The sequence below is a fragment of the Anticarsia gemmatalis genome, chromosome 9, assembly GCF_050436995.1.
Source record: "Anticarsia gemmatalis isolate Benzon Research Colony breed Stoneville strain chromosome 9, ilAntGemm2 primary, whole genome shotgun sequence".
Lineage (NCBI taxonomy): Eukaryota > Metazoa > Arthropoda > Insecta > Lepidoptera > Erebidae > Anticarsia > Anticarsia gemmatalis.
In genome coordinates, this window is record NC_134753.1 from 6,911,231 (window position 1) to 6,938,038 (window position 26,808).

At 33.7% G+C, this 26,808-nt stretch overlaps 2 protein-coding genes across 2 annotated transcripts; both read right to left on the reverse strand.

Moving 5' to 3' along the window:
* Positions 1–7,855: 7,855 nt before the first annotated feature.
* Positions 7,856–23,245, reverse strand: LOC142975254 (uncharacterized). The gene is made up of 18 exons (XM_076117992.1): positions 23,017–23,245; positions 22,586–22,726; positions 22,091–22,222; positions 21,539–21,658; positions 21,232–21,278; positions 20,988–21,130; positions 19,917–20,097; positions 19,320–19,577; positions 19,051–19,097; positions 16,422–16,589; positions 14,126–14,292; positions 13,255–13,426; positions 11,266–11,412; positions 10,896–10,966; positions 10,338–10,454; positions 9,153–9,248; positions 8,945–9,078; positions 7,856–8,402 (listed from the first exon to the last, which is right to left on the reverse strand). The coding sequence occupies exons 1-18, from the start codon at positions 23,092–23,094 to the stop codon at positions 8,144–8,146; spliced, it is 2,478 nt and encodes an 825-aa protein (XP_075974107.1). The 5' UTR covers positions 23,095–23,245; the 3' UTR covers positions 7,856–8,143.
* Positions 23,246–23,920: 675 nt separating this feature from the next.
* On the reverse strand, positions 23,921–26,742 carry LOC142975437 (uncharacterized). Its single transcript, XM_076118269.1, has 7 exons — positions 26,551–26,742; positions 26,329–26,469; positions 26,050–26,196; positions 25,735–25,787; positions 24,764–25,602; positions 24,293–24,473; positions 23,921–24,139 (listed from the first exon to the last, which is right to left on the reverse strand). Exons 1-7 carry the CDS (start codon positions 26,626–26,628, stop codon positions 23,977–23,979), a joined length of 1,602 nt encoding a protein of 533 aa, XP_075974384.1. The 5' UTR covers positions 26,629–26,742; the 3' UTR covers positions 23,921–23,976.
* Between the last annotated feature and the right edge of the window lie 66 nt (positions 26,743–26,808).

Sequence of the window (26,808 nt, forward strand, 5' to 3'; positions counted from 1 at the left end):
TGAGGGAGACAGCAATATGGAGCCGTAACGTGCGGGAGAGAGACGGGCGTGATCCCATCTTGTGTCCCGGTCCACAGGCTACATTGTCAGGGCATCGGTGGCTACGTATCTGACTGAATTACGTACGAACATAATGGGTGCATTACGTGATAAGGCGATGTTTACTCACGCACGTTTTCTTTGATATACCAGAACTGGTTTTACATGTATATTGTATAAGGAGTTTTCTATAAAAAGGAGAGATGAAACTGCACAAACAAGATATTTTACCGTATTTATTACTTAACATTTTTTTCCATAATTTCAATAGTAATTTTTTTGTTTCTAGTGGCTAAAATCCGTACATTTTATTGATAATTTCAATACAGAGGATGTCAATCATACCACGCAGCCCTACTTTCTTCAAAGAAACAAAAGGCCAAAAGACGTACAAAACTCAAATAATATTCTTTTGCGAACTATGAGTATAGTAAACATTAAAATGTCAAGTTAGATCACGGGGTGAGCGAGGCAGCTTAATTGGCTGGGCGTCGTCGCCGGCCAATCACAGCCCTCTTTGGCGCGGAGGGCGGCGCGTACAGCTTTTGAAATTGAAACCGAGCTACGAAGCGAAGTCGTCACCTCAACCATTTGAATAGAACTGGAATGCTGTTGTCTAATGAAAGACTAAGAAAGACTTTGGCCTGCTTTACTATACTATATTTGAGTGGCTTTTTTAAGATGGTTGAATGTCTTTCAACTTTGTACTTTGGCTCTACATCAATACAGATACAATTATACTTTCGTAACAAAGAAAAAATACATTGGAATCTTTAAAATCATTATCTTTCGCTCACCATTTGGTTTACTATAAAGGTCCTTTGTTTACATTCGAATATTTTTATGGAAGATTTCTTGTTATTTCTACTTTTGTAAAGAAAATTGTTTTGTATCCGTTCTTGTCTCACTATATTTTTTCTTGGACCGAATCTTCGCAAGATATGTTGAGATTTTAACTTATCAGTATGTATGCAGTTCTTTAAAAGTGGAATCTATCCAGGTATAATACAGACAAACAAACAACTGTATAGCATCAGTTAGACAAAGGCGATCTTCTCTCTTGCATAACGTCTTATCTAGATAATGTTTATTCGTAGCTGCAAGTAAATAGATTCAGCTGAAATATATTTGAAAACTGATTGAGACCACTATCATTAAAGTATAAAAAAGCAATCACCAAAACAAAAAAAAAACAAAAAGCGTTATAAAACAAAAAAAAATACGACCCATGAGCCCCGTGACCAGAATTACCATCAAGTGTTATTAATAAGCGTATGAAATATACCTTATCCCATAAAAAAAAATCTTTACTAATAGAACTATCAAACAAAAATCTACAAATGCAGTACTAAGATATGTATTAATATAAGTGTATATATATATAAATTGGCGTGCAGTTGTTCCGACCCCTGTATCTTGTCTGAATCCGGGCGATTATCCGGAGCATGTTGTTTTTGCGCGGCCGTCGGCGGTAATCCTGCCGCGCGCTCCGTCCGGCCACTACTTGAACACGCGAACACACATTGCTTGTTCACACTAACTTTGCACAATAATCACAAAATAAATTGCTACCGATATTAGGGTAAAAATAAGTTTTATTTGTGATCGAAATACCGAAGAAAACCTTGCTAGAAAATTGGTTCTAAAACTCTATTTTTTCTCTAATAATGGAATTTTTCAAGTATGTCACTCTTTTCTATATAGCTCTTTCTATACAGAAATAATATGTTGTTTCCTTAAATTTTCAATTTTTAAAACAATATTTAATTAGAAACTAAACCAACGAATTTACCAATAAGTTAAAATCGCGAGTAATAAGATAACATTCATCGCAATACTGTGAGATATTCCCACGTTTTTACTGTGCATTTAATTAACAATTATAACCATTTTATTCTCAAAACACTTAAAGTTTAGAAGTGTTTAATTCTTTTATTATGACGATTGTTCATTTTAGAATAGAAAACATATGCGTCCGTGGTAAAGCATATCAAAGGGGTGACGTGTCCGTGCAATACGAAAAGTAGCTACTTGAAAATTTTAAACTGAATAATGCGCGCGTGACCGTTCCTTTGTTATTACCCCTTTTTAAATTTGATCAACATTGCAGTTCAAAATAAATATTTGTTAAATTGTTTTATGCATTGTAATACGTAAGCAGTGATTCTTGGTAAAGTTATTTTAATAAAGTTCATATTTATTTAGCTAGTCACGATTATTTAATTATCCAGAAATCTAGAAATAAAATTGTGAAAAAGAATCGTCGCCAAATCGTTACAGATTTTTGTATAAGACTGATAGAAAGTTTAAAAGACATGAAAAAGGAATATAACTTTCGTTTGGTTTAAAGTTTATTATCATAATCAGCCTAGCCTTTCTTCCAACTATGTTGGAGTCGGCGTCCAGTTTCACGGGATGCACCTGAATACCAGTATTTTACATGGAGCGACTACTTATAGAGCCACAAACCAGTTGCCTAGTTCAATCTATAAGCATAATATCCTAAGACATAACATAATATTTTACCTTCAGATGTTCCTCCTGTCACCTGCTGGGCAAGAGTCTTCTCTCGTAATGAGGGAGAGGCTAGGCCTAAGACTGTTATACAGTTTAAAAGGCATATCATGTGCAAAAGAATTGAATAAATTTCTAGTAAGGTATAAACTACACCCATAGCAGCAGTCAATAATTATAACATACTAACTGACCCGCGCAACTTCGCTTGCGTCACATAAGAGAGAATTGGTGAAATTTTGGTAACATTTTTTACTGGTACTCTGCTCCTATTGGTCTTCGCGTGATGATATATAACCTTCCTCGATAAATGGGCTAACACTGAAAGAGTTTTTCAAATCGGACCAGTAGTTCCTAAGATTAGCGCATTCAAACAAACAAACAAAAAAACTCTTCAGCTTTATAATATTAGTATAGATTTTACCTTCAGACCTAAAAACCGCAACATATCCCTCTCCCTTTAAGCGTTGTAAAACTCAAGTGCGTATTCATTAAGGAATCATTTCGCTCCACTCAGTTGGCTGTAGTGTAAGCAGTGAGTGTGTCACAGTACTCGCAGTTCGCTGATGATCTGTCAGATGTGAAACGACAACTCATTCGACATCAAGACGAGCTTCACACTTCACTAGTCGTCATTAAGGAGACGATGATGTACGAATATGGTTATATTTGGAGGTGATATCCGAAGGACCAAGTCTGCTCTGAGTTATTACAATAGTTTAGGTATTTGAGGATCAGGTTTCTAGAGTAAGTGCAGTCTTTATGTTTAAAGTTATAATCTGTACTCAGGATTGAAAGGTCCTATATGACTAACAAAATGTTCATGGATGTAAGAATAGAAGTATTAATGTGTTTATTAGTGGTGAATAGTGTATTTATGATTCCGGAATACTTGAATAGACACTACTCCTAGATCTTATAACAATAATCATATAGATTCATCACAAATAATATTTAATAAATAAAGATTCATTAATCTAATAGTTTGAGCTAATATAATCAATTTTCCGCAGTTCAATAAAACACATACCAGAGAAAACCTCAATGTTTACCAGATAATAGCAACTTCTATTAAAAACCAACTGAGAAGTACTTCAACCGTAATATCCATACTAATATTATAAATGCGAAAGTAACTCTGTCTGTCTGTCTGTCTGTCTGTCTGCTACTCAATCAAGCCTAAACTACTGAACCAATTTGCATGAAATTTGGTATGGAGATACTTTGATATCCGAGAAAGGACATAGGCTACTTTTTACCCCGGGAAAATGACGCATTTCCCGGGAAAATTCAGGTGGCCAACGAAGTCGCGAATAATCAATATTATAATGACATTAAATTAACAAAATTCCGTTGTCATGGCAACTGTTTTAATGGCGAATATGCATTAGCGCAACTTCGTTACATTAACCGATTCGTTGCGACATGCGTTTTCGTAAACTTCTAGCTGTGGCGGCAAACAATGTATTCAAAACAAATAAATCTTTAGTTTGAAAGCACCTCATGAAATCTCAATTTGAGCGAGTTATATGATATTTAAAAAAGACACGCCTCTCGTGTCATACGCCATATATAAAAGAATTGAATGGCACGCCTGTCGTGCCATCCGCAACGAATCGGTTAAGAGATATTAATAATTTTAAGAATATTTTTCGTGAAAAAAAAGCATATTTTATATCATCACGCTACGACCAATAGGAGCAGAGTACCAGTGAAAATTGTTACGAAAACTGGGAAAATTTTGACCCATTCTCTCTTAGGCGACGCAAGCGAAGTTGCGCGGGTCAGCTAGTAAACTATAAATGCTAAATGTCTAGACGAACCAAAATAAGCAAGCCTTTAAATATAAACTTATTTATAGAGTCCACGTGTCCACAGATACTAAGAAACATGTCGAAATCAACGAATTTGTTATTTCTTCATCCATTTTCGACACTTGAAAGCAACAAGTTTTAGATTATTTTTTAATTCAAGATTAGTCGTGAATGTAAATTATATTGTAGTCGTAAAATATCTCGCTACATACTCGTAGAGATACTAGTAAGTATCCTAATACACTAATTTGTAACGTATGGTGTTATAATTTCAATAGGGCATTTTGTGTGACTAACAAATGTTTCTAGAATCCCAATCCACAAAGTTATTTTTACCTAATCCAGAAATCGCTTTAAAAATAAAGTGAACTGGTGAAGTTATGTCATATCCACAGTGGTAAAGATGTTATAGCTCTGTGTGGTGCTTTTAGCGATGTGATGATACGCACCTGTACACGCTACGTTGCTACGTTGGGTGGTGACAGATGAGCACTACTGTTAAAAATCGCGCTTCGCCCGCCGCATTTGGCTGAATTAATTCGTTTCGCGATGTCTCTTACAGCGTCACACCCTAATGATGACGATAGACGCGATAGACCAGCCAAATTGACTGTGTAGTTGAATTTATCGTAGAATATTTTTTATGAAGTTGAGATACAACTAAATTGGTTGTATCACAACTTCAAAATTTTTAATCATCAAAAGTGTATTACGTTCAATATATTGATAATTTGAGAATGTTATCATAGTTTTGTGTCATTAATAATACCAATCAAATACAATAATAATAAGTAGGAATTAATAATTTCATAAATACGTTTTTTTTTTCAATACAATGCGTGTGTCCTGTCTACGCGTTGCTACGTCGTAGCACACTCGTAGCTGGCACTTAGCTGGTCGCCCGAGGCGCTCTGATTTATGTGCCCTGTGCCAGCTACACCCAGTCGCGACAATTTATTTCAATTAAAGCTCGCAGCGCCCCCAGCGGTCCGCGGTGTCATGTAAGATTAATAATTATATTGTAAAACTTAACACCTCCATTATTTGATAACAAATTATAGTGGTCGCGATATCATTAGCATAGTTTAATGTAGCCTGAAACTATTATGCGTAAAACACGTGTTATTCTATTTAGGTTATTAGTTATAAACACTAGTTAAATTTAGAAACAAGTAGTTTATAACGTAGTAAACGTAGTCATTCGAGCAACTTTTTCCTTCGCTACGACCAAATTTTCAACGCCATAAAAACCAACGAAAAACAATGTATCATAAGTATTTTGAAACTTAACAATCGAACGCTAAACGGTTTACACAGTGAATCCCGATCATTGGTGGGAATTCATTTGTTCGCTAAAAGCGTGACAATTGTGAAATCCGTGGCGAGGCCGACGTCGGTGCGCAAACAGAAAACGTCGGCGGCTCGCGAAAAAGTCCTTTTAAAAATGTTGCGGCACGTACGGGTGGGAAGGCACCCATTACTGTGAAGTGGCGATTGTTGGTTTAAAGATTTAGCTGCAAACGAGGAAACAGAACGGTGTTAGGGACACCATGAATTAAATCTACACTGGAACGTCGCGAGTGATTTTTTTTTGGACAATAATTGATAGTTACAAGTTTTTGAGAACTGATAAACGATTCTAATTTAGTTTGAAGTGACACAATGTCGTTAAGAAATTTCAAAAGAGTTTGGTACCCAGGAGATACTTTTTCTTAAGTAAAACTAACTATTATTTATAGATTTTCCAGCTATTCTTGATTTATCCCTGCGTCTACTTATTAGGAGATCAAATCAGAAAGTCACTCATATTAATATATTTGCTTCTAAAACTAACAAAACAACATAGAACATTTGTTAGCTTCCAGTGTAACTCTAACATCGCTGTTTGGTTAAAATATTCTGCATATTTGATTGTTCCAATAGCACTCTGTATCATGGCATGTATAAAAAAAAACATTCATAACTTCTATACATATTCAGACAGATTTACAAATTGACAGCTGTAGTATTATTATCATAAAAATATATGAAGTTATGAACGGCTTATAAAGTGTTTTGTTTCTTCCACTCCTTAGCGAAATGAAAAAGAGAAAACATATTATAGTAGCTTTTTAACTAAAATAGGTTTATAGTGTGTTTATGAATAAGAGGGTTGGACTGTTTAATTTTAAGATTTGTACCTACGATAGATTTAGGGTTAATAGGATTTTGATTGTGTTAATGTTTACGTGGGGTTTTTGCCTAGGGGCACGGCAACGGGGCACTTATATTAAGGCTAAGGAAAAAAAAATTGTGAACAAATCATATTTCTGAACCAAAATTATCAATTGACCAAAACACTATTAGTCCTTAAACTGCTCTTTAAGTATGGCTGTTTATCACTAGTAAAAAGTACTTAGCCCCGTATGTCGTTTATCTATTCAATAGCGTTAAAAGTCATATAAAAAAACGCTATTGAATAGATAAACTACCGCTAAATGTACTCAGAAACCGGGGGTTAGTATATCTGTTAAGTTCATCTAGTAGTCATGATCTGTGCGCCGCCTTTGTACCTAATTGCTCAGTCGCGATCTCTCATAATGCCGCATTTAGACGTCGGCGTGCCGAGCTCTCGCCCACGCAATGTTTGTACTAGCGAAATATGGAGACTTCCTTTAAATACCATTCTTATTTTATTTTAAAATTATAAGCTTTGGAACGTAAAGCCAAATTAAACATAAAAATCCCGTTTTATATCATAAAGAAAAACCTTTTTTCCTCAGTTACTTTCAGTAAATTTATGAAAGTTTTTGTGTAATAGTATTGATATAATTAACATTAATTTCGTCACAGTTTACTAATTAAATAATTTAGTTGTAGAGGATCTAGATGGATTGACTTTATTCTAAAGTTAGTTTAAAATAAAAATATTTGCAAACATCTGAAGGTATATTTATATCTAAGAATGTTTGTATTCAATCAAACTTCATTAATTTGACTGTTCTGTCCTCTCAGAACCTCACTTAGTTAAAAGCATACACTGGGCTTCAGAGAGAGACATGCTTACGCCATCTCTTGAGATGTATCTTCATTGCTTCATACAGTCGGTACGAGTCCTTTACGGCGTCCGTCAGACGTCGCTAATGTACTTGAAACATTGTTTATAGTATTATACAGTGGGAATATTAATAGTGGACAACTAATAAAACTTTTATCAAAGTGTGTGTCCCGAATATGTGTGACAAGAGTGAATTATTAGCTACTGAAAGAAATGCTGTAATGCACACACATACTTACAGCAGGACACATACTTACCTATGTTTTAATCCGTTTAATAATTTATAGACCATCTGTGTACCAAGTTCCCCCAAAATGGGTATTGACCCCGAAACATAATATATAGTGTTTTCAATAAAACTACAAAAAAATATGAATATCAGAAAATACTTATTTGACTCTTCTTATAAATTATTCCAATTTTATATTTAAATAAGTGTCTGTTAGTAATACTTAGTACTTACATTTATTTTTGTGGAATATGTTTACGGTGTAATAAGTTAATAACATAAAAATATATTTTATTTTACATACATAAAACCACGCCCTTTTCCCATAGGGGTAAATTTAACTCTTATATTCCTACTAGGTAGCTGCACTGATACTTACTTAATATTTTTTAATGAATCGTGGCATATCATATCAGTCGTCATCGACTGTCAAAAGTCCAATGAATTTATTAAAAAAAAAATAAAAATCTTAGTACATCTTTGCACTCCCATTAAACTGTTTGTACCTACTTATACGGACTTATTTTTATTATAATATTTTTGCGAAGGCTTTGATGCTTCACATGGAACATTAGCTAAGTTTTTAATGACTTCGGTATAAATATCTATTCCTTTTAAGAAAGTTTCTACATTCTGGTATTCGTCCTTGCCATGTATTCGCGATATAGTTCTTGTTTTGGTCGCGAAGCCGATGGCAGGAATACCCAAGTTACGGACCACGAGCATGTCAGATGTCGCTGGGCACACCACTGGCATGATCTTCATACCCCTGGAACGATAACATCGCTACATTACTATAACTCTACAATCTACATAATATATTATACTAGCTTTTACCCGCGACTTCGTCAGCCACCTAAATTTTCCCATGGGATTGCGTCATTTTCCCGGGGTAAAAAGTAGCCTATGTCCTTTCTCGGGTATCAAAATATCTCCATACCAAATTTCATACAAATTGGTTTAGTAGTTTAGTCGTGATTGAGTAACAGACAGACAGAGTTACTTTCGCATTTATAATATTAGTATGGATAGTATGGATGATAACGCTCGGTAGCGCAATTCTACTAGGCCTTTCTTTCTATACCAATAGGACTAGCATGTTGTCAAAAGACGTCAACATCATGATAGCTGTCGAGAATTTGTGTATTAAAATCCGATCGCGGCCTCTAGTGGGCTCAATAGAGAGAGAATCGCGCTACAGATACTACTGTGAAATATTTTGTTAAACATACATTTAGCAAACATACACACACAGCTGTCTAGTAACAATTAGTTTCTTTGAAAGTAATAAGGGACACAAATTATACTTACATTTTATTCAAAGTACTTCGCATAGATACCCAAAACGGATTGGAATTATCGACCGACGTTATTCCTGAATCGGTTTCCTTTCTGTAGTACGTGAGTTCGGTATCATTACCAGCTGCTTGCATCCAAGATTGCACCTGCAAAAGTGAATTTAGTTACTTTAGTCTTCATCAGGGGGCATCAGTGATAATTACAGAGTTTTCTCACTTACTATGGCGTCCATTTCAGCTACATCAGCGTCTGTCGACAATCTCATGTCTACACCGAGCTCTACCTTTGATGGTATTATATTTATCGCTAAACCTGCCTGAAATACAAAACAATTGGGTTAATTAAATGGTTACAAGTATTTGTCATTACGTACTTTATTCCTATTCTTTCAGCCTTTACCCTGCTGAAAAGTGGAACAATGATAACAATAAATTTGGAACGTCGCGATATTATGTTTTCCTGAAATTTGGTGAAAATATACTCCGTATACACATTACACGAGTCTTTGAATTCTAAAACGAAAGATGGGTAGATATAAATTGTTGTTTGGCTTTACATGTTCAGTATTGCAGAAGTTAGTAAATAAACATTAAATTCCGAATTCTGGTATTTCTACCTATAACACGGATTCTGAATCGATAAATCTAATCACACAGATTTTATATTGTCTATAAAAAATTTGGACAACTATGACAAGACGTATGGATGCCATCGAAACAAGTAAGGTTTCTAAGGATCGTACCAAGTGGCGTTTTTGGTTGCTATCTACCCAGAAAAGAGGCGCGATTTTATGTATGTATGTAAATATGAAGTTACATAAGTATACATAAAGTTGGTTATAAATAGACAAAGTCAGTTAAGAAGGTACTGTGGGTGGCTGCGTCACTTAACGCCAGTTAAGTGCTCCGACAAGTAAATCTAGGCCTATAGTTTTAGTCCTTGAAATGTCATCTCTGAGACTTAAATTTTGTTTGTTTAATAAACCGGAACATTACAATGACCCCATTTTCATATCAATTGTACCGGCCGCTTTACGACATGTCTAATACAATATAAACACACTTTATGACTAAGATCATTCCTGATTAGTTAGTATCAAAAGTGCTTAACACTATTAAGATGAGAATTTGTTTACAAACAAACAAGTACGTAATTTATTTTACAAAAAACGAATGACATTGAACACACAATAAGTCGGTAATAATTCTTGTTCATTGACAAATTGCGAAGTAAAATATTAAAATAACATAATTTATTTTGAATTATATGTAAGTATGTGTTAACGTACTTACCTTATGTGAGTATAATTTTCTGATACCTCAATTTTCGATTTGTACTTAATTATACTTCGTCGACCTCCATAAACTTATCACATTGTAAATTATTATTTAAATTGCCTACTTACCTTAAGGATGTTAACATTAACACTCGTATAACCAGTGAAATCTGTCCTGCTTTTAGTTTTTAATATCTCCTTCTGTGTATCTCTGTACGCCATTACTGTGTTTATGAATTTTTGAGCCTGTAATAAAAGCTAACTATCACAAATGTCATAATTATACAGAACATTGGAATTCACGGAAGAGTTTTTGGCTCGGCCTTGGCAAAATTAGAGCGAACAAATTTTACATTTACTTTGTAGAGTTTGTAGATTATTTTTTGGCGGCCTTGTACTGTATTCGCACTACCTTACTAGAAAACCAGTAGAGAGAAATTATGTAGAAGATAGAGTAGGCCGACAGAGAACTAATACTCAGATTAAAGGTTGCTGTAAATTTTTATACAGAAAATGAGCAGCTTTATTCAAAATTTGATAGTCAATAGTGAAATTCTGTACCGGTAATATTGGTACATATAATATAATAGATAATAATTAATTATACGTATAATGACACACATAGTTACTAATTTTCACGTACAAATCGAAACATTTACAATCTAAAAATATGAATGTAAAGTTTACCTTTACTGCTGCGCTATTATCAGGCATTGTATAGCCATGACCACCTTCTCCATTAATGACGAATTCCATTTCTGAGAAATAAATTCAAGTTCGTTGTATTTTGATTATTCAAAACAACTTTTATCTTAATATAGTGTGAGTTAAAAACAACTTTTAGTTTTAAAATAAGAACAAAAGTAAGGGGATAATGATGATTTCCTACAAATACTGACACCATACAAAAAAAACTAAATTATCCTGCACAAAATTGGACCTATAACATGAACGTAAAACCAGTTATTCTTTGTCAATTTGTAAGTCAATCGTCAGTTATTAAAAATAAGTAAAAATTACCCTTTAAAAATAGGAAATTTTTTTTTTTTTTACTTACGCCATGCTCTCCTATCGACAAACGTTCCATAAAGTGTATCATCTGCAGATGTTAAGCCTTCATCTAAAGCAAATCCAATATTGAGCGCTTTAAACTCCGGTGTTTTTGCAAACACTTTCATTCCCTTCTTACCCGCCATTTCTTCATCTGTAATAAGTTTAAGTCTATTCATTCTATAATGAGTTTTATGGAAGTGCTACATCAGCCTTTCATGCAACTATGTTAGAGTCGGCTTCCGGTCTCACCGGATGCAGCCGAATACCATTATTTTACATGGAGCGACGCTCAAGCTACTGACTGCACATGCTGGTATCGACTATCAAAGATCATTGAAAATGATAGCCGGAACCCACAATCTAACGTGCCTTCCGGAACACGGAGGAAATCGGTATATTATAGTCACCCATCCACTGATCAACCTCGGTAAGTATCGCTTAACCTGAGAGATCGATCCTCGCGGTTGTCACTTACTTAGCCACGAGCTCCTTTTATAGAAATACTTATGTGAAAAAAAATATTTAATTGATAGTGATATAAGTAATTATCCTTTATGTAACATCTCGTCGTAACATAACTGCACATGAAACGATAACCTTTGTTTGTAAGCAATTTTGATATCACAGGGCACACGCTGCGGTCATATCAAAGGTCCATTTGCATACATACATTATGTACAAACCGATCACTATATAACTATAGAACTCATTTTAAATTCGTTTAGTTAGTTCCTTATATCCAGTGCCAATCTACAGTTTTTCTTTCTACGCTATAAAAGACGTTAAATAGTAACAAATATACAGACAAAATCAAGTAGTAAATTGTATATAAATATGAAATGAAAAATAAGTTATTTATTGCAGTTAATTGGATATAATTACTTGACCAATGACGTACCACCTTAAATTTAGATACACGCAATTATTTTGTGTCACCGTCAAATCGTCTCATCCTATTTATAAATACAAGATTTTAAGATTAAAGCTCCACATTCCTAAATTTACTATTCGCAAAAAAGTTAATTATATGGAAGACTAGGGGTTTTTTTATTAAATAAATTGCTTTAGACAAGATATATCTTTACTTGAGAGCCAACATTGAAAATGTATGATAAAGTCAACCTGATCCATTTTATCAATGCAACGTTAGCATTGAAGACCCCCATTCCTCGTCATACTGGCTTAATCGGTTCAAAACTTTAGCAATAAATTACGAGTCCTTGATGTGTAGGGTCAAAGGCTTTAACCGTTCTCCAATATAATATTTGAATAATACCCGTATAAATATGACATATGTATACATTTAGCTTCAAGAATATATTGACAGATTTTCAATCGTAATTTATTGTATGAAAATATAAGTTAAATTATTGTTAGGTAGGTACACACACACAGTTATACAACTTAAGAAACTGACTTATAACATTTGTTTTAAACAAATTTATTTTAAAATTGTTTTATTATCGTGTTACACAATGCTGTATAACGTTATATAACTGCTGTGTGGGAGCACCCTTAAGAGTCAACAATAAATGCACTGATTGTGAAATTACTTTAAATCAAACAGCGGTAATTTAAGCATTTTTACTCAAAAACTGCTTTCTTTTGAACTTGTAGAAGAACGTCAAGTACCCTTGTACATAATATATGTAATACTAGCTGACCCGCGCAACTTCGCTTGCGTCAAATAAGAGAGAATGGGTCAAAATTTTCCCCGTTTTTGTAACATTTTTCGTTGCTACTCCGCTCCTTTTGGTCGTAGCGTGATGTTATATAACCTATAGCCTTCCTCGATAAATGGACTATCTAACACTGAAAGGATTTTTCAAATCGGACTAGTAGTTCCTGAGATTAGCGCGTTCAAACAAACAAACAAATAAACAAACAATCAAACAAACGCTTCAGCTTTATAATATTAGTATAGATTCAAATCTGAACTGTTCAGACTGGTCCTACGAAACGTTCGCGGTAATATTTTGTACTCAATACATACCCGGCATCAAAGTTATGTGCAAGGTCCTTGCCAAAGTCACATTGTCTTTTCTTAACCTCTTGACAGCTTCTAAGTATTGTATTCCTACATCTTTGGTGTCCTGTGTACCACGAGCATAGATGTTGCCATTTGCGTCCATATGAGCCTCAAAGGGTGGAAATTGCCATTCGTCCTGTAAACAAAAAAAATAAGTACTTCACAGTTTGTAGAAATCACTAGCCCCTGGTTTCTGAGGTACATTTAACGTTAGTTTATCTATTCAATAGCGTCAAAACTCATGCAAAAAACGCTATTGAATAGGTAATTGAATAGGAAACGGGGGTAAAAGACCCAACCTTTATTTAATCAGGGTAGGTACCAAGTGCATACAAAATTGTGATCGAAAATGCTTGGTTATTACCTACTCTGCACACAACCGGTATTTAAAAAATAATTACCTCAAATATTAAACAGTTAATGTAATAACTTGTTACCTGCATATGTTTTGATTGCGCTGCATCATGTTTATTTAAGACCTATGACTCAACAATAAAACCCAATAATCGGGCAATTAGGACTTACATAAATTTCCTTGAATTGAGAATGAGTCAAGGGAAAGTCTTTAAAATTTTATATTTGTACTAGCTGACCCGCGCAACTTCGCTTGCGTCACGAGAGAATGGGTTATAATTTTCCCCGTTTTTGTAACATTTTTTACAGGTACCCTGCTCCTATTGGTCGTAGCATGATGTAATATAAAGCCTTCTTCTTTTCAACACAAAAAGTATTTTTCAATTCGAACTAGTAGTTCCTGAGATTAGCGCGTTCAAACAAACAAACAAACAAACTCTTTAGCTGTATAATATTAGCATAGATAGATACAACGTGTTACCGGGTCTGCCTTCACGACGTCCATGTGTGAGTTGAGCATAATGCTGGATAAACTAGGATCGGAGCCTTTGATCGTAGCCACGAAGATCGGGCTACCAGCCGGCGAGTAAATTGCGTACGGTATTCCCAACTCCGTCATCTGACGACACCAGAAGTCTATCGCTTGTTCTGTGAAGTAACGACCATAATAACTTTTTCGTTTTTTAATTACTTAATATAATATGCTTACAAAGACGTAGGAAAGGGTTTTTATGTTCCGACTTGGCCATCGTTAGTGTTAGATGGAAGTTATCGTTCGAAATAAAATTATCCGTCGGCAAAATCTAACAACGGAAAAGTCGACCCTTAAATAAATGTCTGTGTGCATTAGACCAAACACAATTCTTAGATTTGAACAATAGAAAATTAAGTGTAGAACCATTTAATATTCACAGACACAATAAATATTGCTGTTGCATAAGTGATATTAAGTGTGCAAAATTAACACTTTTTGTAATTTAAAGTTGTTAACTATTTAGTGGTACAAATACATTGCATAGTAATTTATTATTATGTACGTAAATAAAATGATACAGTATTATAATTATAATGTTAAGTAAAACAAACGAATTACATACGTCTTGACCTTCACAAACAATTACCGCTTTATTGTATTTCACTTTATTTGTACGTATGCGGTAGCTAATTGTGGTATTGTGAATGGTAGAATAATATACATAAGTAATCTATCTCAAAAATGTATGTAACTTAACTTAATAAATTAAAAAAAAATAAAATGCTGTTGATAATGAAATAAAACATGTAAGTATAAACTGTAAGCCTGGCTCCCTTAAGAGAGACATTTGGTACTGACATTTAGAATTAAAACTTCGTTTACTTTTTCAAATCGAAATAAATAGCATCATTGAAGTTTGGCTTGGGTTCATTCACCTATACGTAATATGCTTCCCGAACAAAAATTACAAGTTGACAATGGTCAGTTGATTGTCAACTTGTGATTGTTACTGTGGCTTACTACATGAGACCACTTACGTACTTCATAGCAACCTTAGAGTTTTCTAGATTTATATGTACTGACAGTGGCAGTACCACTTGATATAATATACAGTCAATATAAAAATATTTTACAATAAAAATATACTTTAAGTACATACTAATTACTAAACCACTTTTGATTGTTAGAATAACTGTAAGTTAATTCAATTTCAGAAATATGCAGTCGATTGAAAAATTAAGTACCTACCTACTTGTAAAAACTCTGTTTTAAACTAGCTTGTTTTTGTATCCCACTGTTAGGCAAGGGTTGTTCCTTCGAAAACTCTTTGCCATTATGTTATTGACTCGTTTTTATTTTTGTTGCTGGGTAGTGTAACACGGGCCTAACTAATAGTGTGGTGTTTCCCTATTTTGCATATAATTTGCTGCAAATTAAGCATTGTAGAGTAGAGTTGACTCAGTTATAGCGCCGCGGTGAGCCCCTTAATGCTACCAATATGCTAAATACGAGTTATTTGTTTCTTGTTTGTTGATATGGTTGATATATTGTCACCAGACGTGGCTAATTTAACTATTTAAAATTCATTACTATTGCATGGTAACCACTAACAAGAAACAAAATAAAATTCAAGGATGTTAAAGACAAAATACCATTACTTATAAGAATACGTACACAATATAATACTTATTCAAAACTACTATATTAACTACACCTACTGAAAGTTAGATTATTTCAAGTAAGTAAGTACGTTGGTATAGCATTTGGCCAAGTTTGGTGTCGGTGGAAGATATAAAATACGCTAAAAAGACAAAATAATAGATACCTACAGAAAACAGAAACTTGGATGCACTAAAGTTGGATATAAATATTGATTAAAGAACATTATTTTAGTATTCTTAATTGAACCTATATTACATGACCAATGTCGTTTAATATTGAGAAGTTCATATTGCTTATACGAAAATTGCCTTTAGATTCTATTAAATTAATATTCGCTCTACATTCTTGCATTAATTAACAACTAGAAGAAAAAACTATTTTAGAGACCGGTTTTTCCAATGAAAATGGCATAAGATTATTAAGGCGAAAATCTAATGCCATCACAAAGATCAAGACGAAGTCTAGGAGCATTAATTTCTACTGGACTTGAGAATTAACATCGAATTTTTGTGGCTATTACTCACGAGAGATTTTACATGTAAGTACATCTGAGTGTTAAATTAATGTCTTATTCAAAATATACAATGAAGAATAAATCAAACTACTTTGCATAAAAAATAAAAAGCAGATTCAAACTCACGTATATTTTCTTCGTTGCTAGTGTCGATGCGAAGATACTCTCGAAATAATTCGACCGCTGGTAATTTCAAATATGGCTCATACTTGTTCCATAGCGGTCCCGCCACGTTATTATGTATTTGTAAAGTGATACACAGGAATATGAGTATCTTGAACATATTTGCTAGAGCTGAAAAGAAAATGTTGGTAATTTTGCCATCTATCAAAAATATAAGTAGATACTAAATTATTCATGGTCTCCTAACAAGGTTTTTCGATCGCCATTTTTTTTTATTTATTATTCAAGTACATTAATGACTATCGTAAGGGTTATTATCATATTAAAAACATCATTCTTCCTACTTTACTAAAATGCTAAAGTTCGTGTGGATGTTGATTTAAGGACCTTTGACTTATTATCTATTAAATCGAATCCAAAAATACATGAGCATAGGTATACAGAGCGCAAAGAATGATGGGCCATGAAGGCTAATGCGGACTATTTAATTCTTCAAGTCATTGAAAGGGCACGTAAGTATAAGATAAAAAAAAATTGTTACCGAATTCAAAGATTTTTGATAAATTATGCTCTTATTGACCGAGAATCGAACTGAACTCAAATCGAAAAACAAATATTTTCAGTCAATATCTATAAATCTCATAAAATATTTTTGCATCCCGTATAGATACCGATATCTAGAGCTTTTTTAAGAATTCCTACTAAATATTTTAACTACAGGATAGAAGTTGTTAGGCAAAATCGTGGGTAATGTACCTATTCACAGTCAATCAAAAAGTAAATAAGTACTAACCTTTCGTTTATCTTCTAAAATCTTCAAATCCTGTGACGGACAGGTGATAAGATTTTTATACAAATAAACAAAATTTACGTTTTGTTTATTGTTGTTATTACACTCACAATATGCTAAGTTGCTTCGCCCACCACGCTCGGTTGGAGACTGATTATAATTATTGTTATTTCGTTATTATCAGACGGCTTGAGAATGAGGAAGGCCTTTCAGAGTGAGTAATATTGAACAGAATTAAACAAATTTTAAATATAACGAGAGTTCTGTCGCAGGCCAGACGGCTTAGCGGTCTCAGCTGCTCGGTGGTCTGCCACCTTAACTTCCTAGGTTTGGGCAACGTTGACAAATTTCGTGAAAATCCAACTAACGCGAGATTTGAACCCGAGACCTGGGCACGGTAGTCCAATACACTACCGGCGCTATCACTACCTATTACTGCCAACAATATGCGAATTATCATTATCAGACCTACCTATATTTTTTTAAAGTATGAAATGACGTTGATATACAGTTGGTGTAATGATTGTCTTATAAAATAGTGTTTCAATTGTGACTACAAGCTATCATATATCCTTCACATTTAAACTAGCTAGATGATAAATTAAATAGATATAAATATTTATTATAAACCAAACTACAAGGAAATAACATGAAAATTTACATAATTTTTATTATCATATTATGCAATTATGCTAATTCTTATTGTTTGGACTGACCAAAAAGACCTCATGGATCTTTTATTTGTACCATTACAATTGAAAATCGCGCGTTTGATTCTCTACTTCTGCTACCTAATTACGTAGGGAGTCTGTTATTTATATGCTATCTACTAGTAGGTATCTACTTATCGTAGATTGTAGAAACAATTACAAAATTAAATCCATTTGTTATACACCATCAGGTCTTCTAAACCGAACTATAAATGCTTGGGGCCATTGATAGAAGTATTCTAATAGGAGTTAGAAAATAAGCGGTGATAGCCGAATGGTTTAAGTTGGCATCTCCCACTCAAGTGGTTGCAGGTCGAACCCGCGGCAACACACCTATGACTTTTCGAAGTATTGCATGTACCTATTAGGAAAAAAATATCACTTGCTTTAACGGTGAAGGAAAACATTGTGATGAAACCTTACATGCAATATTCCTAAATTTCCTAAAAACTGTGACATTTGACAAGGCTACAAAATGCATGTGTGCCATAACGTACACACAACGTACCAAACTAAAAGCGTTATGGTTACGGATCTACGTAATTTTGCGCAGAGTTAGATCACTCGCTGAAGCACATAATATTCTTCTATTAACTATCATACCAGCTATTATTTATCATACCAACATAACAGCACGCCTGTTTTACTTGGAAGTAAAGGGTAAAGGTAAAAGCTGAAGGTAGGCAGAGGTAAAACCCGCAGAGGAGTATGAAATACACCCACGTTACGCCATTAATGTTATTGTCTATTGGTCCCATGTAGTCGGGGGCGAGCTTAATCCCATATACCGGGATCAAACTTCGGACAACTGTTTTCTAATTTATGTTAGAGTATTTTTCATTAGTACCTAAATTTGCAAATACCAATAGCACTTTGCCTGGCCCGGGAATCGAACCTGAGACCTCTAACAGCGGTCGTGCGTACTATCGCGCCCCTATGAAAGTAGGACTAATAATGACGTCAGATCTCGGACAAAATGCAGCTATTGAAACATCAAGTGATTTTTAAACTGGGCATGTAGTAATTTAATGTTGAGGTAAACAGGGAAATACATAATTTCCCTTTCAACATTCTACCAGACGGATAGAAATTTAAGTTAGTTATTTATCATGGAAATAGTGTGAGTGCCTACATTGTAAGGCAAGATTGCCTTTGTAAATTGTAAAATTTGTATTAAGACTAAAACAATGGGAATGAAAATAAAACGACAGTAAGTATACTTAAACTGATTTATTTTTAAAGAATTATTCCTACTTAGTAACTAATCGATGATATTGCTATTTTTATTAGGTACATTCTGTAACCTTTAAAGCCGTGTCGCTTCCTGGTGTTTCGTGAGAAAAATATTCAAACATAACTGATTAATAGAATATAGAATCCAATAAGGGCTAGAAACATAACTAAGCCCTTTTAATAACCATACTACTACTATTTTTAACGTCCATATTGTCACTGAATTCGTCAAGTGATATAAACCCATCGTTTACTATGGAAGTCTCTGTGTGATCTGTGTTTTCTGTTCTCTGGCTGTCCTCATTTTGTTCTTCTTCCATTTTGTCTTTATATAACTCGACTTCTTCAATTGCCGAATAAACAGCTTTCTTTTCAATCTTTGATAATATTTTTTTGTCGTGGAACGTGTGGTTGTGGAGGTTTGCTCTGTTAACAAAGTAAACATACTATGTAGCGTACTTAAATTTGTCTTAATATATTATTTTTAGTATTCAGTGGCACATAGTTAAACAGTGCGCAATATAGAAAGCCAAAAGATGCAGTCTCAAATTTCTCACAGTGCAGAAGTGTGAGAAACCAATAACGCTCAAAAGTTTAATAGTTTACTACATTGGCTCTCAGATTTGTTCAGTGCTTGTTGCGTCGAACGTCATAAGCTTTTTGATCGTGAGTAATGTTGAATACTGACGCAATTTAACAAAAATAGATGGGGAACTAAAGAAAATGTAGAAAATATTTTTTTTTAAAACTGTTTTCCATACTCACCTATTAAGAACAACATTTCCTCTCGTGACCACATAAGCTGAACATTTGTTGTTCCTATAATCCACACATCGCCAACGTCTAAGCCCTGTCCGTTTAGTTGAATGTAAGTTATAAATATACCGGTTTAATATAATTTGCAATGACCCTCGGATTGATACTGTAAACTGCAATTTGGAGGATGCTGTAACAGAAAACATAATAAGAATTTTATAATGTAACAGATAACTAAATAAAATTTGTTTTATTTCTAAATTTTAAGTACTGAAAAAGTTATTTAACTGCTCAAACACATGAGGCTAAAGTTCCATATACGCTGGCGTCGTTTGCGTCAATCGAACGTACCAATATACTATGTCGGATTTTCTATGGGACACTCAACAGCGGATGTACGCGGCTGACTTTTGTACGTAATGCCTTGATCACACCTACCGAGTGGTCGGGCGAGACAGTATAATGATACTCGGCCGAGAGAGTTGGCTGAGCGAGTAGGTGTTTACACGTATTTTAAGAACTTAGCGTCGAGTAGGCAGTCAGTTCAGTTTCAGCATAGGAGATGGATCAAAAAACGGTAATTAAAAAGTGCACAAAGTTGCCCATACCGCTCCTAGCACAAGAATTGAAGGAAAGGAAAGGGCCGAGTGCATGTTTATACCTGCCGAGTGGGAAGGCGAGACAGTGCGGGGAAGCGCGGGGGTGGATACTCGGCCTAGCAAAAACAGGGGTCGAGTAGCTGTCTCGCCAAATAACTTGGCCGAGCACTCGGCCATGCACTCGTCGTAGTGTTCATACACACTGAGTACTCGGCCGAGCGCACTGTCTCGCCCGACCACTCGGTAGGTGTGATCAAGGCATAAAGGTGGTCTTTCGCGCCGCGACAGAGACAGGAGACCGAGATATAAGACTGTGACCGTTATATGACTTTAGGTAATGCATAGGAAACAGTTAGCTTGCGAACCGCCACCTTTAACTTTTACACGAAACCGACGGTCGCGACCGATTCGCACCGGGAGGGCAGGTCTTAAACCGCAGGTCGTAAATCGTAACCCCTTGTATTTATGTATTTCAACTCACGTTTATCAAGATTAACATTCGCATCTCTTGGGTGATCCTCCATTTTAAAAGCATCATCTGAATCCTGAGTCGAGTCGTCCATTAAGTCTGAGTAGTCATGCATATCATCTTGTCCAGGTTGATTTGGATTTCCTTGGTTTGACCTGAAAATATATGAGACAATTTCATAAATCAAAACCTGAAATGATTGTATCAACACAGTTATTATAAATATTACAATTGCTTTAAAATAAAACATACTCACATTGATGGTGGTTTCTTTAAAAATATTTTTCTTGCTGGTAAACCAACCTGTAAAAAATAGCAAAAGGATTTAATTCTAACCCTCTTATTCATAAACACACTTTAAACTTATTTTAGTTAAAAATCTACTATAATATGTTTTATCTCTTTCATTTCTCTAAGGAGTGGAAGAAACAAAACTCTTTATAAGCCTTTCATAACTTCATATATTTTTATGAATATATAGTACATAAATAGACATAAAAAGGTTTTTATTAGATTTTTATATTGATTTATTATTAGAAGAATAATATAAAAGGATGTCTTACCTCTTCCATCTTATCTGCAGAGACTATTATTTGCTTAGGGGTACTTGTGTGACTAATTTCAGTTTGGTCTGAATGTCCCATCCCTGGTGTAAATTTGACTGGCAGTGCACTAGTTGTACCCTGAAAATAATACTTATTATTCATATAAACAAAATAAGTGTTAAGGATGATTTGCTGAATTCACTAATTTGTTGATAATTATAAAATATTGTGAATCATGAATTTTAAAAATCATATCAAATTACCATTTGTGAACAACAGACTTAGACAAAAATACAATTTAAATTGAATAACTTGGATGAGTAATTTGAATGATATAAATATGAAAGAAGCTCAAGAAGTTGATAGAGATTGAATCAAAGTAATATTCTTTGGGTAAAGTTACCTCTATGTCACACATGGTGTTTATTTATTTATAAAAATAAAAAGACAATCATGATGTCATGGAATTGCTTTTTTTCTCATACCAAGGTAGGAATAGAAAAATTTACTATAGTCATAATATGTAAGATCTTAAATATGATAACAATGCTTTAAAAAATATTAACTTACAAAGTTCTCCAGGCCTCTTATGTGAAGAGTCTTAGCTGTTTCTGCAAAAGATGTCAGATACTCTGCAGGAATGACTGCTTCTCCTGTGTATATGTATTCTAACAGCAAACACAATACCCTGTGTGATACATTCTGAAACCATTTATTTATAGTCAACATCAGTTCTCCACAGATTATATTGATAATGTATAAAAACTTTACAGGACTTACGCAGACCAGGCTTGACAATACTTTTTATTCTAATAACAACCACTCAAAATAATTTAAATAATATAATAATATATTTTTTTATATGAGGTGTGTACAATTTATTTTAGAATAAACCATTTTGAACATTTTTCACACAATATTCTAAAAAATAAATACTTATTAGTTGCAGCTGCACTGCCCATGTTCAATTTTAACAGAAAGTCAATAACAAATAGTCAGACTGGCTGAATTACTTTGATATAATACTAACTACTTCATCTTAAGTTATTCTATCTTACAACTTACATTTAAAAATATGATGGGGTGTTGACAAGGAGCCGAAGTAATCAGATCTTTCAGATATGGACTGGCCAAAGCCACCAGCATCTGGTGAACTTTGACAAAGTGACCATCAGCAGCTATAGTCATGTCAACAAACTCTCCATTCTGAAATGTTTGAACATAAACATTGTTAACCACTTTAATATATAACTCACGCATATATATACGTACACACACGCAATAACATAGTTTATAATTCAGAATTGATGATGAAATAACTTTTTGAGGCAAAAGAAAAAGCACAAAACAACCTACAATTTTTTTGATTACATTTATTTAAATCCCTAAATTATAGAAGTCACTATTAATTATTAACCATGATATGTTTATATTAACTATAGAAAAGGTATTTTAGACACGAGAATATAGTTTTTTAATTGAAATTGAAGGCATACCTGTTGCAACGCGCTAAAACCATTGCATACATTGGATTTATATGAATCCCACGATAGAGAAAATTGTGAGTTCACCATATTAATAAAAGCAAAGGCAACAACGCACTCAAATTAAAAATAATGCGATAATAACAGATTCTATTTATTTGTTTTTAATGTTTTTTGCATCAAACAAAAATTCTACTTATTTGACAGAATCAAAATGCATTTGAAGTTTGAAGCAAGCAGTTAAACAAAACCATTCGTTCAAAAACGATGTAATTCATAGAAACTATGTTTCGTATAGGTGGGAAACTTCAACTACCTAATAAAAATGACGCAAAACATATATTTTTTTTTTATTTGCATTTTGAGTGTTATGCAACTATATTGAAATTTAAACGATATGTTTTATCGAAGTCGACACATTTAAAATAATTTCTTAGGACGTTGGTTAGTATGGTATGTACGGCCTATGTCGAGTTTAATTTTAACATTTTAATTTTGACAGATGCTCATAAAGCCATACCCTTTTAGATGAGAAATAACTGTAGAGGGTAGGACCTCTGCCTTACATGTATGTTTATCAACTTTAAATTGAAAAAATAACCGGTCGATTGCGTGTTGGATTCGCGCACGCAGAGCTCTGAACCTACTATTATTTACGGAATAGGGCTTGTTTTATAGAAGTCTCCTTTAACATTTATTATTATATTGTACTCTAGTATTTGTTGTTAAAGTTGCAACAGGAATACACAATCTTATATAATGCCACCTATTTAACTATTACATTCATGAGATACAGCGGGGACAGACAGTCAGAAAGCGTAATCTCAGTAATATAATAGGCCCGTTCTTACCCTTTGGGTACGGAAACCTAAATGGAAATGGGTTGGGAATTTAAAATACTTGTGTCAATGTATGATTGCAGTTTTATTCTTAGCATTAAGTTTGCAGGATTATTTATTTTTCCGTTTTCCATTAATTCGTATCAATTTTATTTCGTTTCTTAGTAGGTTTTTTCTCATTATCTTCTGCTTTCTCGATAGTTTCAAGAGTAGTCGTCAGTGATGTAAACACGATTTTCTTTTTAATTTTCAGTCTAATACTGTTTTCGTGATTTGGGTGATCATGTTCTTCAAACCTGGAAACATAACCCATTTTTTTATCAAATTGGGGATGGTTCGGTGGGGATTCATACCTGTGATAGTCGGCGCGGCGCTGATAATAGCGTAATAGGTATCCTAATTATGAAAAAATAATTAATCAAATAATAACGAGGACTAAATATACCTACATGGCGGTAATTTCTTCATTGTCCGTATCAATATAGGCTTTACAACGTGTTTTCCTGTAGTCTATACATCGCCACCGTCTCTTGCGTCCTTGGTGGGAATGATGATGAGAATGATATAAGAACCGATTCAGCAACAACTGTATTGATCCTCTGTTGGATATTGAGTAATGTGGTATTTTGTCTGAAATATAAATATTTACATGTCATTTGAAATAAGTATTTCTTACAGATACAAATAATGCTGAATAAGTAAAAAATCCATCTAAATTATAGGGTACGAAAAATTTCATGCAAGAAGGTATATGTAGGTTTCTAATTAGAAATGATAGTGTGTTTTAAAGTTTTAAGAAATTTTACACATAAGGCGATAATGCTAATTTAGAAGTTTTATGGCAGTCAGTAATTTACTCAAATGAAGTGGGGCTGCAAATATCAAGAAGATTTATAAAGTCTTTTTCTTAAGTCACTTACCCATTCTAATTCGGTCGACTTTGTTTAGAGTGATTTTAGTTGAGTTGATTTCTTCACTTGTGCCTAATTTCACACATGAGTTATGTTTCGATTTCATTTTTGACAATATTTTGTCAGAAATTATTGTGATTTTAGGTTTATTACTTGCTGCAGTCTGCCAATTACTTGCATTCAATGGCACATTCACTGGAAGATTACTACTTAGTTCAACATTAGTATTATCTTGACTAGGTAATATTTGCCAATTAGGTTTCATTAAAAGGCTACTTCCATTTTCAATTGTATTGGTTTGTAATTCCAATTCAGGATCGTTTTGATTACTTTTTTGCCAGATACCTGGGTCAAGTGTAATTTGGATTGGATTCTGTATAGCATTAGTCTGCAGCTCGACATTTGAATCAGTTGGTAGATTTTCTGATAGGCCACTAGGTAACTCCATGAATGCATTTTCAATAGGTTGAGTTTGTATATGTTCTGTATTCAGATTTATATCAATGAGTTCTTGAAGTGGTTTTATTTCTTCTGTGGTACTTAAGTTTAAATTGTGACTTGAGCTTTGGGCAGGATTTATAATCATAAAATTGTTAATGCTATTGATATCAATACTATTATCACAAATGGCTGCATCTTCAACTGTCTCTATGTTTTCAATTTTAGTTGGTACATTAATATCTGGCGCATTGTACCCCATATTAGAAACAGCTTGAGTTGAGACTAATTGTTCATTATTTCTACTATTACTTATATTGTTTTGATTGGGAATAAGCTGTAAATTGTAATCATTCTCTTGTGGGTTGATAGTTATATGTGCAGCAAAATTCTCAACTTCATTGTCAACCCTGGAAAAATAATTATACTTATTTTATTTAACAGTAACATGGATGAAATTTGTATAAAGTATAGTATTAAATACTAGGAATATACAAAGCAAAGATTAAATGAATAAATAGATAAGATGACAATTTCATTACCTGCTTTCTTGAAACTCTTGCTGCTTTATTTGTACTGTACTTACTGGTGGAACCTGAAAAGTATTTAAAAATGTTATGTATTTGTTGAAGACATGTTTTATTTTTAAACACATAATATCATATCTGTTATATGTGTGTGTTAGGCCCTAATCATAGAGGGCAACACTATTGCCATATACCAGGCACATTTTCAAACTTTTAACAACTATTGAGAAAGTACTAATATAGGTTAAAAGAGAGCAATACCCTCTCCAGGGAATTTGACCCAAGACATAGTAATCAGCAGTTGTATACACATTGCAACTGTAGTTTTACCTTAGGTTCTTCAATATTGTCTTTGATTCCATTGATGCATAGTGAACGACAAGCTTTAATAAACTTGCTAATTCTATTACTGGGTACTTTCACTTCTCCTGTATAGATATACTCCAAAATGTAACCGAGTACTTCATGACTTATATTCTGTGAAAAATTAAGAACATCTTAAAATATAACAGTCTATCTATCTAATATAGCATTGCTACAAATAGCATTTGGAATCAGATCACCATGTGTAATTTGTCTAGATATATTATTATTATTATATTTACTTACATTAAGAAATATTACTGGATGCTGACATGGAACAGTCAGTAGCATCGCTTTAAGATATGGGCTAGCAAGAGCCACAACATTTTGATGAACTTTTACGAGGTGCCCTTCAGCAGCCAAAGTCATATCCACAAACTCACCATTCTAAAACATATGGCTCATGTTATATATCTTTAGAACTATCTAGTATCTACTTACTCAAATGCCTAAAATAATATTAAAAACCTGTTGCAAAGAAGAGATTCCTTTAGATACATGGTTCGGATAAGATTCCCAGGTGACGTTGAACTGGGTTTCAGTCATGATTATTATTGATGAATACTTGTTCTTATCATTAACAGAAATGATTGTATTTTTCAAACTAAACAATAACAAACAAGCATTCTAAAAACTTCCGCGTCTGACATTAATGACAGATGAAATTGCCTTTAAATAATTAGTGTCGCCAGCGCAGCGGTTTTTAACATATCGATACGAGCCATT